Source organism: Typopeltis vanoorti, chromosome 6 (assembly GCF_054136105.1).
Source record: "Typopeltis vanoorti isolate ZY-2024b chromosome 6, IOZ_Tvanoo_1.0, whole genome shotgun sequence".
Lineage (NCBI taxonomy): Eukaryota > Metazoa > Arthropoda > Arachnida > Uropygi > Thelyphonidae > Typopeltis > Typopeltis vanoorti.
This window is the reverse complement of record NC_143554.1, coordinates 10,709,337-10,726,256: the sequence shown is the minus strand read 5'-3', so window position 1 is coordinate 10,726,256 and position 16,920 is coordinate 10,709,337. Positions and strand designations below refer to the sequence as shown.

General features: G+C 34.0%; 1 protein-coding gene across 4 annotated transcripts in view; it reads left to right on the top strand.

Annotated features, from left to right (window-relative positions):
- Positions 1-16,920, top strand: part of LOC150105280 (general transcription factor 3C polypeptide 4-like) — a 267,680-nt gene that overhangs the window by 179,374 nt on the left and 71,386 nt on the right. For all 4 annotated transcript variants that reach the window (XM_090394058.1, XM_090394057.1, XM_090394059.1 and 1 more), the window contains exon 10: positions 3,373-3,481. In XM_090394058.1, coding sequence (XP_090250184.1) covers positions 3,373-3,481 — 109 coding nt within the window. The remainder of the gene's footprint in view (positions 1-3,372; positions 3,482-16,920) is intronic.

Sequence of the window (16,920 nt, the reverse complement as noted above, 5' to 3'; positions counted from 1 at the left end):
CTGAGAGACTATCATTTTAAGACCTAATAACTGGACTTCTCCGAATTAACTTCGTAGTTATCTGACACACAGAGAATGCCACTTCTACGATTACTTGGTTTAGTGCAGTATGCGTGTCACAGTTTCACTGTGCTCTCATGATGCTGACAAAAAAAACAGCAAAATATTAGTGAGTCCAAGAAATGTATTTTTTCCTCCTGGTGTTACTCACACCATTAAGTGTTATTATGGATAAATAAATGTACAGTAAGACCCTGTTTAACACTACCCTGATTAATTAATTAGGGATGATTATAACCTGATTTGATATAATGCAATTTTTTCTGAAGCCTATTGAACCCAAACTAATCAGTGAAAGGTGACGAGTCATCATAATGCTGTAATTCCTCTAAACCCTAAATCTACATTTGTCCCATGCATTTGTTTTTTCCATACATCATGTAGTTGTTCATTGGCAGTGAAACAGTGTGCATGCTATCAATATGATTTGGAGTGCTGCCTAAAACGTTATTTATTCAGTAATCATTGATATTATTGACCAAGGAAATCAACAAAAATTCTATTTGTTCATTAAAAATTAATCATTACTATCATTTTTTAAATTATTCAAAATGAGTGGGTGTAAAGATGATAAAACAAAATTGATACAAAAAAGCATTTCGCTCGACATTAGGTGATGAGGGAATTTTAAAAAGGTGAATGTCAAGTTGACATTGGAGCCACTTTAAATTTCTCTACTTTTACTATACGAATGATTTTAAAAAACAAGGACAAAATTAAGTGTTCAGCAAACAGAACCACAATGTCTTCTGCAAAAAAGATAACCTGATCCAGAAGTAATGTTTTAGAGGAAATGGAGAAATGTCTTTCCATTTGGATTGACGATGAAACCAAAAGCAACATGCCATTAAGTCGGGCAATAATCATGGAAAAGGCCAGAAGCATTTTTAATCATATTCAAAAACAAAGAGAGAAAACATGAGCGAAAACTCTGCAGCTAGCAGAGGTTCGATAGATTTAAAAAAAAGAAGTAATCTCCGACAATTGCTTAATGAGAGAAAAAGAAAAGGACAAATGACAATAGATGACATCATCACTAAAAATCAAGAATTTCAGAAGAGCTATAAACCTTCGATAGCACAAAAATAAACTTTGTATTTCTGTGTACGTATGTATATGTGTTATGTATATTTTGCAAGTTAATATAAAAATAAAAATTAAAGTAAAACTTTATTCTTGGTCGTGTGTTCCCCTGTCCCTATTTATATGTTAAAATGACCCTGTTAACACTTTTCGTTTATCACTTGGTCTTCTAGGAATCACGGTATTACTGTATATATAAATACAGCAATCCCCCGATTAGTGGGATTGCTGTATTTACATATGTGCCTAATGCATTCTTTAAAACAGGCGTTAATCGAAAACGCACTAATTGAATGTAATAACCTATGGGAAAATGTATAATTTGTTCCTCAGCTTTCTTTTTTGACCCTTAATTTTTTTTATAAAAGAATTAAGGTATGTCTCAGGGCCTAGTTAAAGTAAAACCATGAAGCTGAAAGACAATGAAACATATTCAGAATATAAATTTTATTATTCTACTTAACAAAGAATTGAGCTAACGTAGTTTGCCGGGCATTTTGTTCTTTTTTTCATACAACCGACGGTATGGCCCTATTGACTGTTCTACTCTTCTGCAAATTTTACTGTTTCTCTCTTCATCAGGGTCAGCTTCTAAGCATTGCTGCTTAAAAACTTCGACTGTGCGAAAAATATTTTCAAATTGTTTCTGTGAAATCTCTTGGCTGGCTATCAGTGGTTAAATTTTCTTCATATTCTTCGGGATCCTCCTGCTGTTCATCGAAATTTAGCAGGTCGGAATCACTCAACTTCTCAGAATGAGATGTAATTAATTCTTGGACGTTATCATTGAAGGAGAGAAAGAAATGAAGGACATACGAATTGGTTGCCAACACGCAAAATCACATGCTTTATAGATAAAATTAGTTATACAAGCAAAATAGTTACCACTTTAAAAACTGATCATAAAAGAGAAGTTAATTTTCCGATGTGTAATAATAAACAACTCATCCCAGAAGACAGATTGATTACCCTATTATCGGAATGGATTCTTCCAAATATTTAATTATTATTATTATTATTCACTCCTGACACTACTCTTTTTCAGTATTTTAAGACAAATTTTAATATTAATAATATAAATAGGATTGAGTTCCCTCCCATGATGATTCCTTAGACTCCTTGGAGTTGTAATATAATATTAATAATGATAATACAAACAACTTTTAAGATTACTTAATGTAGATAAAAATAAAAGCACCAAGGAAATTTCCTGTAGCAAATGACAAGCCTTTGCATTCATTGTCACACTAAATTGGTTGTGTGTGTGGGTTGTGATGCATGTAACAGCAATTTTTCTCCTTTGGGTAGCTGAATGTGAATCTTTCTAGTGATTTGGCTGAATCTGAATATTTGAAAAACACACCAAATTGGCCAAATTCTGAAGCAAAACCAAATATTCAAATATCCCTAGTTAAAATGAGAAATTAGATAGTGTCAGTTGCTTGTGTTCCTATTAAAAAATAGGGAAGAAGTAGAAAAATCTGAGTCATTATAATGAGCAGCAACTAAAAAAGAGAAATTGATTCCACTGGAGTCAATTTCTCTTCAGTCAATTTCTGAACAGTAAGAAATGAATTTGACCCATTTAGCAGTGCTTTGCAAAAGTTTGAAGAAAACATATTGTCAATGCTAATTTCAAATATTTGGGGTATTTCTGTTCTGAAAATAGATTAGTTAACATGGAGAATCCACAATAAATAAAAGTCTTATCAAATCTGTCTCCTGGAAATTCCCATGAGACACAGATTTACAGGAGATTTGAAATAAAAAATGATAATTTGATTTTGAGTAGGATGAAAATATACATCATGCTCAAAAGAAAAATTAACAAATTTTTAGAAAACTTAGTATTCGAACAGCTTGGAGTGTTAACTGTGAGTTTTAGAGTAGGTTCCCTCCCTCAATGAATCTTCGGATTCCTTGAGGGTGTCACATAATAATAATAATAGTTATTATAGATGAACATGAACAGATATTTTGGGAAGGATGCTTGAAAACAATAACCTAACTTTAGAGATCCATTAATAAAATCTTAAAAAAAAGGTTGTTAGATGCAGCAAAGGAAATGTAACGTTCATTAATTTTTTTATAATAATTCATAAATTTATTTTTAGATTAATTACTTCACATAAAATATATATTTGAAAATTGCCATGAAGTAATGTTGAATACACTACCTATTTTCAAAATGCATTTGAATTTCATCTAAATTTTTTTCTTCAAACTTAGAAATTGCATTAAATCAAGAAGAAATCTGTTTGGATATTGACTCATCTGTGATGACAGCCCATGGAATTAGTTCCTCCTTTAATGGAATATTTTGTTCTATGATATTAAAGTAAGTAAGGTTGTATCATTCTAGATATATATATATAATGTATCATGCAGTATATTATTGTATTTGTAGTCATGTATGTTTACATGCACCCTCTGTCCAAAAAGAAACTGGACTTTTCCTAAATAGAAGAAACTAGTAGCATCTCCTGTTGTATCTTTTTGTTGTCAAAAGCTGCAATCTTCATTAGTGTTGTGTCAACTGTTTGACATTTGTTTCATTAGAAGCCGAATTATAGTGCCAAGAGTGACAGTGTGTATTGATGACGAATGGTTGGAAAATGAGTTTCAAACAGAGAGCTGCCATTGACTTTTGTGTTAAACTTTTGGTAAAAGTTTTACCGAAATGCATCAAATGCTTCAAAAAGCATGCAGTGATGAATGCTTATCCCGTACTCAAGTTTACGAGTGGTTTAAGCGATTTGAAAGTGGTCGTGAGATGCTTGAGGATGACAAAAAGCCGGGCCATCCAAAAACTGGACTGAGCGAAGTTAATATCCAAAAAGTGTGTGATTTCATCAAAGAAAACCGAAATCGTCCATGAGATTGATTGAAGATGAATTGGGGATTCCAAAATCAACTGTGCACATTTTGACAGAGAGTTTGGGCCTTCGTAAATTGAATTCACGATTTGTTCCCCACAAGTTGACTGACGACCAAAAATGTATAGAATTGAACACTGTAAGGACTCAAACTTTCTTGAAACGATTGTTACTGGTGACAAACGTGGTTTTTGAGTATGAGCCCGAAACAAAGTGCTGAGTGGAGACCACCAGAAGAGGGGCATCCGAAAAAAAGTCACTTGGAGAAGTCAAAAGTAGAGAAATGCTGATTTGTTTCTATGATTCCAAGGGCATTATCCACAAAGAATTCGTTCTGCCTGGCCAAACGGTCAATGGCAAGTTTTATCTTGAAGTTTTGAAGCGATTGATAGCGAGAATTCGTCACGTATGGCATGTATATCGTGATGCAGGCAGCTGGTCACTTTTGCACGATTACAGCATCTCGTTGTTTGAGCATTGTGAGATAGTTTTTGAGCAAAAACCAAGTTTGTGTGTTGGATCACTCGCCGTATTCACCTAATTTAGCACCCTGTGATTTCTTTCTCTTCCCCCAACTTCATTTGCCAATGAAAGGAAAGCGATACGACACTACTGAAAACGATCAAGTGGCAATAACCACGATCCTCAACAGTATCCCAAAAACTGATATAAAAAACTCTTAATGAATTAATTGACTGTGCCAAATGCTGTATCAAAGCTGAAGGAGAGTATATTGATTGAAATAAATGATTTGAATAATTATAATTGGCCTGTGTTTTATTTTCTATCAAAAGTTCGGTATCGTTTTGGACAGAGGGTGTATAAGGAGGAGGTGGGGGGATGTTTTCTATAAGGTGAACTATATGCTAAAATATAACATATCATTAAGTTCGTCATTAAATTTATTATTAAATAAATATTCTAGAATCAAATGCAGTAGGTGAGATTCTTTGTTACTATGTTATTAAAATATTCTTAGATCTTTTTGATTTTGTTCAGGGAAAAAACTACTAATTTTCTCAGCCTATCCTGAATCTGTTAAAGCATGCATCTGCACACCACTACACATTCACACTGAAGCTGTGGATTCACCAAATTAACTTTTCATCATTTCCAATCATTCCTACATTCCATGGAATATTTTTCCATCTTCATTTCCTAATAGTTACAATCTACAGATATTTAAATTCAGTGTGAATAAGATTTTTTTCCCATTAACTTTGACTTCACTTGTAATTCTTCTGTACTTTCAATTTTTGTAGGCTTGTGTCTCAGAGTACTATTAAGACCAGAAAAAAAAGGAGAGAGAAAGTGTCATTGGAAGATGTGTTTCTAGAGAAACCATAATTTCGACTCATTGTTCATTCATCAAGAAACATAAACGGTATACACTGCACTACCACACTAGTCATCTCTAAACCTAACCTGTTGTTACTAACAGAACAACTAGAAATCACAAGAATCACTGTTTCTTTGCCTGTCCAATTACACAATGATTGCTTCTTTCTTTCAGGAGCATCATATTGTGCATTTTATGCCAGAGAATTCAAACCTGTTGTTACTAACAGAACAACAGAAATCACAAGAATCACTGTTTCTTTGCCTGTCCAATTACACAATGATTGCTTCTTTCTTTCAGGAGCGTCATATTGTGCATTTTATGCCAGAGAATTCAAACCTGGAATCTAATTCTTTCGGTCTTCTCTGGCTTAAAATTACTTGGCTCATTTTGTTTGCATTAATCTTCTGGCACTGTCAATTTTCAAGAAAAATTGATATCATCATCACCATAAAATTCCTGATATATACCCTCAAGAGGTGTACAGGATATGATAGTACTACATGAAAAATTACACCATTACTAACTTCCTATCTACAATTTTCTTCCAAATTAGTCTGTTACCTGTCAAGACTCCAACATTATCAGATCTTATATTTCTATGTTCTAAGGCACTTTTTACTTTCAATCCACCTATATCTTGGTCTTCCTCTGGGACTTTTTTTTTGCCAACCTGGTAGAGAACACTTGTTTTGCTAATCTTTCCTTGCCCATTCTGTTTAAGTGACCATATCACCTGAGATTAGCTCTGCTAATGCATTCCTGGATGTTGACAATGTGAAGTTCTTTCCTAATTTCCTCATTTTTAATATGATATTGCCGTTGATGCCATCTGTTCCTACCCCTAATCTTTCTCAGAACTCTCATATTTGCTGTCTCTAGTCTTTGGTCAAGTGTTTTACTTCTGACCCAGCTCTCAGATCCATAAGTTAAAATTGGTTTGAACACTGTCTTATATACAGCTAATTTAGTGTTTTGACTAATTTTTCTCTTAATCCATATAAATTTATTCGGTTGACTTCCTACCATACCAGCTTTATAGATTCTGTTGTCTATTTCCATATTTAATTGACCATTTTCACTAAAAATCATGCCTAAGTAGCTGAAATGTTTTACTTGTTCTATAGGTTCTCCATTCACGATGCAATTGATATTTTCAATGTTTCTGACTATTTTCATTGTCTTTGTCTTTTTAATGCTGACCTTCATACCATATCTATTACATTCACTTTAGTCAGAGAATCGTGCAGATTTGTAGCAGATTTATTTAGAAGTATAACCTCATCTGGCATAAAGCAAAGAGCTAAGATTAACATCTCCAATTTTGATATCATGTTTAATACCGCTTTCCTTCATAATGTGATCGCTATAGATAATGAATAACAGAGGGGAAAATGTACATCCTTGTCTGACATCAGATTTAATATTATACCACCTTCCTGTACTTCCTTCAATTCTAACTGCTGACTTACAACTCAAGTGAAGACTAAGTATTGCTTGACGATAATCATGCCCCATTGACACCATATAACTGTAGTGTTTTGAATTGCTTCTCTCTTGGCACCTTGTCATATGCCTTTTCCAGATCTCCAAAACTTACATATATTCCCATGATTTCTCAACTATGTCGTAAAGTGAAAATCTGATCCTGACAGCCTCTATTTGGCCTGAATCCAGCTTGTTCTTCACCAAGCTTCTCTTCCACAATCCTTCCAGGCCTTCTGAACTATGCAGTACAGCCACTGTAAGACTTTTATACCTCCATACTTGAGCATTTCTGGTCAAATATCATCTGTTCCTGCTGCCTTTCCACATTTCAGGCTTTTTCTACTTCAAGTATGGATATGTATTCCTGACTCCATTCCTGGTCAGTGTTTTTTACCACTGTGCTGTCATCACTGCTTGTTTTGTTTAGCACTTTTTTGAAGTAATTACTCCATACTTAAAGGATATCTTTTTCTCCTATTTTCATGTCACCTTTATCATCTCTAACTTATTTTACAGCACTCTTTACTTCATTTCTGAGCTTCTTCAACAACCACCAGAATATCTTGCCACCTTCTTGATATTTATTTTCTATGTTCTTGCCAAAATCCTCCCATGACTTTTGTTTAGCTTTCTTACATTTGTCTCTGTATTCTCTAAGAGCACAAGCTGTCTTATTTGCAGGAACTTTTGTTATGTTTTCTTCTTTTCTGTCACTGCCTCTTTAACTTCCTGTGTCCACATGGAGTTCTGATTTTTCTATCCTTACAGACAACCTCACCACGTGCCTCTCTGGTTGAATCAATCAGTATTTTCTTTGGGTTTGCCCTGAATCTCCAAGGTTTCGTTCCTGTTCTCAAACTCTTTCATTATTTCTTCAATCATGTTTGTGTATTTTAGTCTACAGTTCACATCTGAGAGCTGCTGAACTTTTATTTGCTTTAAAACTTTCTTACTTGTTTTTCTTTTCAATGTGAAATTCAGTTTTATCCTGCTCAAGACTAAATGGTGATCACTTTCAAATTCTCTGTACGCTCTGGTGTCCTGCACCAGGTAGAAAACATCACTATCAACAATAACATAGTCATTGAGCCTTTTCTTATTCCTTGCCTCTTCTCTCCATGTTTATTTGTGCACATTTTTATGTCGGAACATTGTGTTAGTAATAACCAGTTGATGTCCTTATCAGAAACCCAGCAGGTATTTGCCATTATTATTAGCTTTGCTCTTTTCTCCAAATTTTCCCAATATATTTTTGTATGTCTGACAATCATTTCCTACTCTGCTATTTAGATCCCCAATAGAGACCAACTTTTCCTTTTTCATTGTATCAGTTTCTTTCTCTCAAGCCTCAAAATATTGCTCCACTTCTACTTTAGGAGAAATTTCTGTGGGACCATAGGTACAAATGTATCTCATTGTCCAGTTCCCCATTCTCATATTTGCCCACATCACTCTACTTGAGACTGCCTGCAATTCAAGAAGATTAGCCTCGTATTTAGTGTGGAATACTATGACTGCTCCATCTTTTCCTTGGTTGTCATTGCCTGAATACAATATTTTGTGTTTATTGCTAAGAAAGATCTCACCAATTTTTGTCTTTTTTGTTTCAGTCACCTCTATCACCTCTATTATGTCGATCTGGTACTTATCCAATTCTTCAGCTAGCTCCATTTCTTGCCATTCAGGCTTTTTATGTTGATTGTACTGATCTTGAACTCTGGTGATGTTAATTTGGGATGGGATTTTGGATTTGTTCTCAAGTTTGGTTTTCTCCAGCGTTAAGACATTCAAGTTATCTTCCTTAGAGATTTCACTGACTATTGGCTGAAGAATAGGAATGTAATGAGGTTTACCATATTGGAGGAACTTTGCTTTAGGAGGTGGAGGAGGCAAGAGAGCTTGGGGATCTTGGTGGATAGGGAATTTAAATTCAACAGACACATTGCAAAAGTTGTAAAGGTTACCCATAAAACTGCTGATATAATACAAAGAACATTGACATGTATGGATAAGGAGAAGATAGTTCCACTGGATAAGGCACTAATTAGGCCTCATTTAGATTTTTATGCATGGATTTGGTCACCTGGCTATATTGGTGATAAGGAAACATTGGAGTGAGCGCAAAGGTGATAACTAAGAGTGTCTTAGGACTTTAGAATATCAAGGATGAGGACGGATTGATAGAATGCAGTCTTCAAGGCTTGGTAGATAGGAAAAGGAGAAGTAATATGATTGATACATATAATTTGACAAGATGATCATATCAAACAGATACAGGTAAGTTATTGCATAGGATAATAGGTGATACAAGAATGAGAGGTCATCCATGGAAACTGTACAAAGATCATGTAAATAAGGAAGTAAAAGAATTTTTTGTTTGGCAAGTGCAGGGCTCCAGAAATCCACTCAACACAGGTGAGTAAACAGTGATAAGTGGTGAGTGAATATTTGGTCTCGTTCTGAATGCATTTAAATTTTTTTTTTTTGCATAATTTACTCTTAAAAAAAATCTCCTCCAATGTCAAGTTATTTGATCACAAGTGGCTGGCAGTGAATTTATTAGAGTAATTTTATTTCCAGAGAGTTGGAAATGAAACTTCTGGATCTGAAATCTTTAATTTGAACATGACATCATTCTTTGTTGAAGAATTGCTGAAACAGTTGCAATTTTAGTTGCTGACTTTCTCTAAAAGTCATAATGTAAACCAATCATCCTCATTTTCTTCACTCCTTCACTTCTTCCTTAATAGCAGAGAACAGACAGTATTCATTTTAAACTTAATTTTAAATTACCGGTAAGTTTTAATTTAATTTTAATTTTACCTCTTCAGTCACTTTCTGGGGAAAGTTGCATCTTTTTTTCCTTTTCTTACTTTGGAACTTTTTTTTATTTCTCTTTTCAGCCTAATATATTAAGACTGGTTCAACTTTTCTAGCTTGTAAAGAGGTAACTAGCTAGTGTGAAAATTTCTATTTTCACACCAGCAGAGAACAACTAGTCCTCTTCCCCTTACTCTAAACTTAAGCATGTTTTGTAACTGTTCTTTTTGAATATGCTCATCTTTTTTTTATCCATTGGTCATAGTTCATTAATGGGTTGCACCTGACATTCTTCATAAATGTTTTCATTTTATGTCTGGTGTTGTGTATTGATATTGGTCTGATTATTGATTTATAGATCCTTACTTTTGTTTCTTTTGTTACATCTTTATTTTTCTATCTAGTTGAATTTAAATATCTTAATATTTTATTAGCCTTCTGTGATTGTTCTTTTACTTCATTCTGTGTTATATTTTCACTATAAACAGTTATTCCTAGGCATTTAAATTTCATTACTTGTTCTAATATTTTTCCATTTAGTTTCAATTTGCATCTTATTGGAATTACCCATCTTTTGCAGTTACCATTGTTTTTGATTTATCTGTTGATATTTCTATAGTAGAACTTCTGCATATTTGTTGGAATTCAAATAATTGTTGGGAGTCCTGTTCATTTCTGGCAAATAACGCTACATCATTTGCATATATTCAACCAAATTTACATTTGGTTGAATATATATATATATTTTTTAATTTTAAGAACAGTTATTTATAGTTAATTCAGGAAACACTATCCTTACCAGTTTCAAGACCTTTTATTGAGGTCTTATCTGTGGGAGCTAGATCTAGTACTGAATCAGCAGATTCTGTAATATGATTCTTTTAACCTGAATTAGCTGTTACCATCCTGCTTGGTAGAATAGATAGCATTTCCACTGTACAGACTATTGGTTCAAATTTCATTATGGCATGGTTGTTTCTGAAAGTCATTAAGTGGGAGATGATTTTAATTGCTCACTCTGAGACCTTCAACAAGCAGGATGGTGGTCTCATTCTCAGCAATTAAAATCACCTTCCATCAACTCCCAGAAGCATCCATGCAACAATCTGCAGTTGTACAGTGGAAATGCTATCTATCCTATCCATAACATTTGCAAACTTTTAACACATAATGATAAAAAATGTACTTTCATTTAAAATCATCACTGAAAATAAAATTATTTATTCAGTGGCTACATGTTTTCTACAGTTTATCGAATTTATTAAAATTAGTACAACCTTATAAACAATGATTTTCCAGTAAACCAACCATTATCTTATTGTTTCTTATTTCTCTAACATAAGTGATCTGATATGAACACTTTTAAAATCACAAACCATACTCTCCTCTAACTTAGCTTTTGTTCCCCCCCCCCCACACACATATTTCATTGGTGTGTTTGTGTGTTTGCACATGGGGCATGTTAGAATATCTGGAAACTGCTCTAGAGACAAAACATGGAAATTTTTCCAGCTGTTTCAGGCCTTGATTGAGCAGTTTGGAGATAGTGCCACACTGAGTGATGAAATTCATCTATAACTTTGAAGATATTCACAAACATACATGTGAACCATAGCCTGTTGGTTAGAGACAACTATGTTGTGATCAACCAGGCTGGTAATACCACTGTTATAGTTAATCAGTGCTGCTTCTACATTTTTTTAGCATATAGTACAAAGAGAGTTGGGTTTTGTTAATTGGATATAATAAGATTCACATATAAATTTCACATGCAATTTTAAAAATAAATAGAAACATATAGCCTTTATAGCCCTGCTGAAATGGTGTTTGCTTCAAGAAGAAAGACAATTATAGGTTTGATTCTTGTTCATTAGAGAAACTTTTTCTAGACCTTTGACTGGTTCCCAAGTTAGTTGATTTTTGGCACAGGCAAAGGAATTTTCTTTAGAACCTCAGATTTTTAGATGACTACATAAGTTTCTGTGGTTTAGTGATTCTGTAGAACATTTATGGAATTGAGACCACATGCTTTTAGACATATGTATATATATATATTTATTATTATTATTATTATTATTAAACTTGTTATATGTCTAAAAATGTGGTTTCAGTACTGGAAATATTCTACAGAACTCCAGTTTTTATTCCCACAGTTAAAAAAAAAATCAAATGTACAACTCACAGTATTTCAGACATATACCTTTTTGAGTTTTAGGCTAAAGATGGCAGCAACTGTCTGCCATAATCTTTCCCCTGAGAGCTTAGACTTGCTGATAGTTTGAGCCAACACTATCAGTGATGGCTGAAGAATAGTGACCAACTGCCTAGCAATGTTCACAAACTTAGTTAGTACTAAAGGAGCTATGCCTAGTTGTATTAGGAATAAAAGGTATTACAGGATTTATTTATTCATTTTTTAATAGAAATATTTTTAATTCTGACCTTAAGCCTGGTTGGCCAAGTGGCTAGCGTATCCATTCTCCAGCCAAAAGGCTGTTGGTTCGAATCCGACAGTGGGCATGGATGTTTGTGATTGCCTGTGAAAATACTAGTAGCGGTGGTGGTTGGCAGTAGATGGCATTGATGTAGATGCTGAAGGTAGTTGCGGTTGGTGCAGACAGAGAGTTGTAGAGTAGGTGCCCTCCCTCGATGAGTCTTTGGACTCCGTGGAGGTGTTACGTAATAATAATAATAATTAAGCCTCTGTAATTTGAATTGTCTATGATGTTATTTCCAGTATGAACCACAAAGAAAAAAACACTGAGGTAAATTGTTTATTTAATCAGTTTCCTATTCTCTATGGCAGTGTTAAAAATAAAAAAAAAACTATAGAACCCTACATAGAAATATTTCTTTTTTGCAGAAATCCTCTGAAAAATTTCATAAAATAATTATCAGAATTATGACAGAGAAACATACCTGCAAAATATTTTAATCAGGAAAACATATGATAATATTACAAATAATAAAGTAACATAGCTATTCTCGAAATAAGTCAGTTTGATATAAAAAAAAAGATTATTTCCCATTCACTGAAAATTTTTGCTCAGAAACTACATCTGTTACACATTGTAAATGTCTGTATAGTCTAGGATAGTGCTTCTCAAACTGTGGGCTGCAGCCCCCTCCCTTGGGGGGGTTTAGGTTTGCTGAGGGGGGTCATGAAATAATGAAAACAAATTTAAAATGCTTTAAGACTAAGTAGATATTTTTGTATCTTAAAATAAATGTATTTAATTTTTATTATTTATTATTTCTTTTTTTGTTATTTTTTACATTTTAATGGAAAAAATCACACATTAGTGTTGGTTCACAAAATGTGCCATGTTAAACATGTATGTAAGATGCTAAAAATGTAATATTTGCATTTGATTTTTACGATATTTGCTATATGTGTTCTGTATTGAATATAAATACAATAAATATTATAATAATATATGTCTCTATTACGATTTTTTTTCGATGGGGGCTGTGAAATATTTTAATTTTTCCAAAGGAGTCTTTATACATCCATAAACAGAACAGTTTTAAGAAACACTGTTCTTTGGCATCATCAGGAATAAAATGTATGAAAAAACTAATTATATGAAGAGCCAAAGGCTTCAATTCGGCAACACGAACTTATTTAAGTTAAGGGTATTACATCCCATATTGTTTCTTAGCCGAATAAGAAACTCAAAGAATTTCATGCCAAATATAGAAATTGCCTCAGTTTGCACTACCAAATGGGTCAGGTGTTGCACTATCCAGGTATTTGTTTACACTTGGAATCGCCGAAATTTATATTGTTTCTGTATTCGGCATGAAACTCTTTGAGTTTCTTATTCGGCTAAGAAACAATACGGGATGTAATATCCCTTAACTTAAATAAGTATGAAAAAACATTTATGTCATTAGAGTTATTCCTGAAACATAAACTGCCATGCTAAAATAACAAACATGTGGCTCATTGTTTAGCTGCACTATGTGATGTCTTTCATAACCTAGTTCCCAACTTGTTAGGTCTTTAATATATACTGACCAGAGTTGGTTTTTCTTGCACTATGTTAGACAATATATAATTTAAGTGGCTTCTTTGAATTTGCAAACATAGCTATCGAATTCAATATATGGCATTCTTGCAATATTGTGAAAGCTCTAGATGTTTTTTTCATTATAATATGATAAGCTAGGACTCGTTTGTGTGTCCACCATTTCTCTACATCTTTCACCTTTTTTAGCAGTGATTTAGAAGAATATAAATACATGGGGGGAAAAAATGGGAACATGACTAAGGTTGCAGCACTTGTTGGCCAAGTAGTTAGTGCACCTGCTCTCCAATCACCAGGCTGCAGGTTCATATTCCTGCCATGGGCATGGATGTTTGTGATTGTCTTTAGGTGGAAGATGAATTTCATCATCCAGCACGAGACCACCACTCTGCTTGTTGGAGGCCTGAACTAGCTTGAAAAAGTTCCATGTTTGGCCTCTAGAACATCTTTTCCAGACTGTAAAAAAAATACAAAAAAATGTATAAAATTAATAAAAATAGAAAAAAAAAAATCCATAGTCCATCCACAGTAATAACCCAACTCAAGTCAAGAGCATCTCTGGGATGTTCTATTGGGCTGAAGTCTGGGGACTGAGCTAGCTATTGAAGTAAAGGAAACTCACTGTTATGTGCCTTGAACCACTTGAACTCACTATATGCTTTGTGGCATGGCACATTATTTTGCTGGAAGTACCCATTTGAGAATGGATAAACTATATCCATAAATGGATGATCATGATCAGCAACAATGTTAAGATAGGCTGTGGCATTCATTTGGTATGAGGACCTAACATGTGTCAAGAAAACATTCCCCACACCATTACACCCCCACCACCAGCCTAAGCTGTGTGCTACTTGGCAGAAAGGGTCCATGGCTTCATTTTGTTGCTGCCATATTCTGGTTCTGCCTCAGCATGATACAGTACAAACTGGGACGAGGCGACATTCCTATAGTGTTGGTGATCACGTGCCCCCTGAAGCTGCATCTTCCTGTTCTTAGTTGAAAGCAGTGAGATTTGGAATGGTCATCTACTGCTGTCCTCCATCTGTGACAGCATATGACGAACTATGTGCTCCTAGATGATGTTCTGATCACCACTATTGTACTGAACTGTGATCTGACTGGTTGTGGCCCTCTTATTTAGTTTCACAATCTTTGCCATTCTTCTCTGATTTTGTGCATTAATGAGGTGTTTCAATTCACAGGACTGCCATTAACTTGAAGTTCTTTGGTTATTACACCATGTCTGGTACACCGTAAACCCTGTTGTGCATGAAAAGCCCAGAAGAATAGACATTTATGAGATATTGGCACCAACATCACCAACAATCAATATCATATCACACTTAAAGTTACACCTTTTGCCCATTCTGACACATCAAACACACAAAAAAAGAGACCTTTGAATGTCTTTCTGCCTGATATACAAAGCAAACTGTAGCCATGTGACTCAAAGTTTTTAGGAATGGTCTAATTTCCTAAACAGGAAATTGTTCCTAATAGAATGACCACTCACCGTATATTTCAAAACTTTTATGGAACAGAAGCATGAAGACACACACACACACACACACACACATATATATATATGTATATATATATATATATATATATATATATGTGTGTGTGTGTGTGTGTGTGTGTGTGTATATATATATATATACACATGTGTGTGTATATATATATGTGTATATATATATATATATATATATAGCAGTATATATATATATATATATACTGCTTTACTGCTCAAAGGGTTAATAATGCAATTTTAATTTTTCTGTTAGGTTAGTTTTATTATCACGAGCATTATCTCTTATTGTTTCAACAACAGCTATGATATTTCAACAAGTTCACCTTCACTAGTTTCACTTTCAGATTGATCGCTAGTAGTCTGTATGATGAGACAGTGTTCATGATATCAAAACTGACTTAATAGAAAACATTAAAATACACCCTTATGCTTAGTTTCCTCCAGTGAAGAAATAACTAGATTCATACTGCATTTTACTTGCAATAAATAAATAAAAACATGTCCATCAAAGTAGCTGGCAATCCATAAAAACTGGAAGTAACATTAGAACTTCCTCAAACTTGCATGGAAATGATGTTTCATTATAGTTACTAGTAACACTAAACATGATGCTAAAATGCTTTAGGACTGTATTAATTTCATGTCAGTTTAATGTGGAAAAGTGTCAAGTTATGTATTTTTGGATACAAAGATTACTAGCTCTGTATCACATGAAGGGAACTGTACTCCAGGAAATTGATGAAGCCAGGGATTTGGGAGTAGCAGTAGATAAAGAGCTGAAGTTAAGAGGACATATTGCTAAAGTAGCCAGGGTAGCTCACAGGATTACTTGGTTATTGGAAAACAAATTAACAAGCAGAGAGAAGGGAGTCATCATTTCTCTTTATAGAGCCTTGATACAATTACATCTGGATTACTGTGCTCAGGTCTGGTCACCTGGTTTTCTTGGGGATGAGGAAGTGGTGGAAAGGATCCAGAGGCAAGTGACCAAGATGGTGAGTGGTCTGTGGAATGCACCCTATGAGGATAGATTAAGGGTTTGTGGATTGCTATCTAAATCCTATAAAACTCTAAGTTACTTAGAGTTTTATAGGATTGATGCAGGGAAAATGCTTCAGCACTTTGCTATAGGGGACAGAACAAGAGGTCATCCCTAAAATTTGGGTCAGAGTGTGGTTAGCAAGGGCATAAGGACTAGATTTTTTGCTTGGACACTGGTGAATGAATGGAATAGGTTGCCTGAGTTAGTTGTGAGCACTTTTTCTGTTAATGGTTTCAAGGAGAGGTATGATAGATATCATGTTGATAGTTTGGGACTCCATGGAGGTGCCCTTGCAATAATAATAATATACATAGTGCTACAAACTCTTCACCACAAATTAAGATTTCCTTATACAACTGTTTGCATCTTAAAAATGTGTAATTCAAACTCTAAATCTGGTTTCACTTTATACAAGAGCTAATTACAATGGAAAATTAGGGCAGTAGCATATTTATTATTATTGTTATCATTATCAATAATAAAACTAATAAAACTAATTTGTTCTCTTTACATTTTATCTATAGAAAATTAAATCCATGATATGCTTCTGTTAAATCTAAAGTCCTTTTTCTTCATTGTGAGATCAAATTTTTCTCTGATGCTGAACATTAATGAAGAATTTTTGAAAAGTGTTACTGTCTAAATTA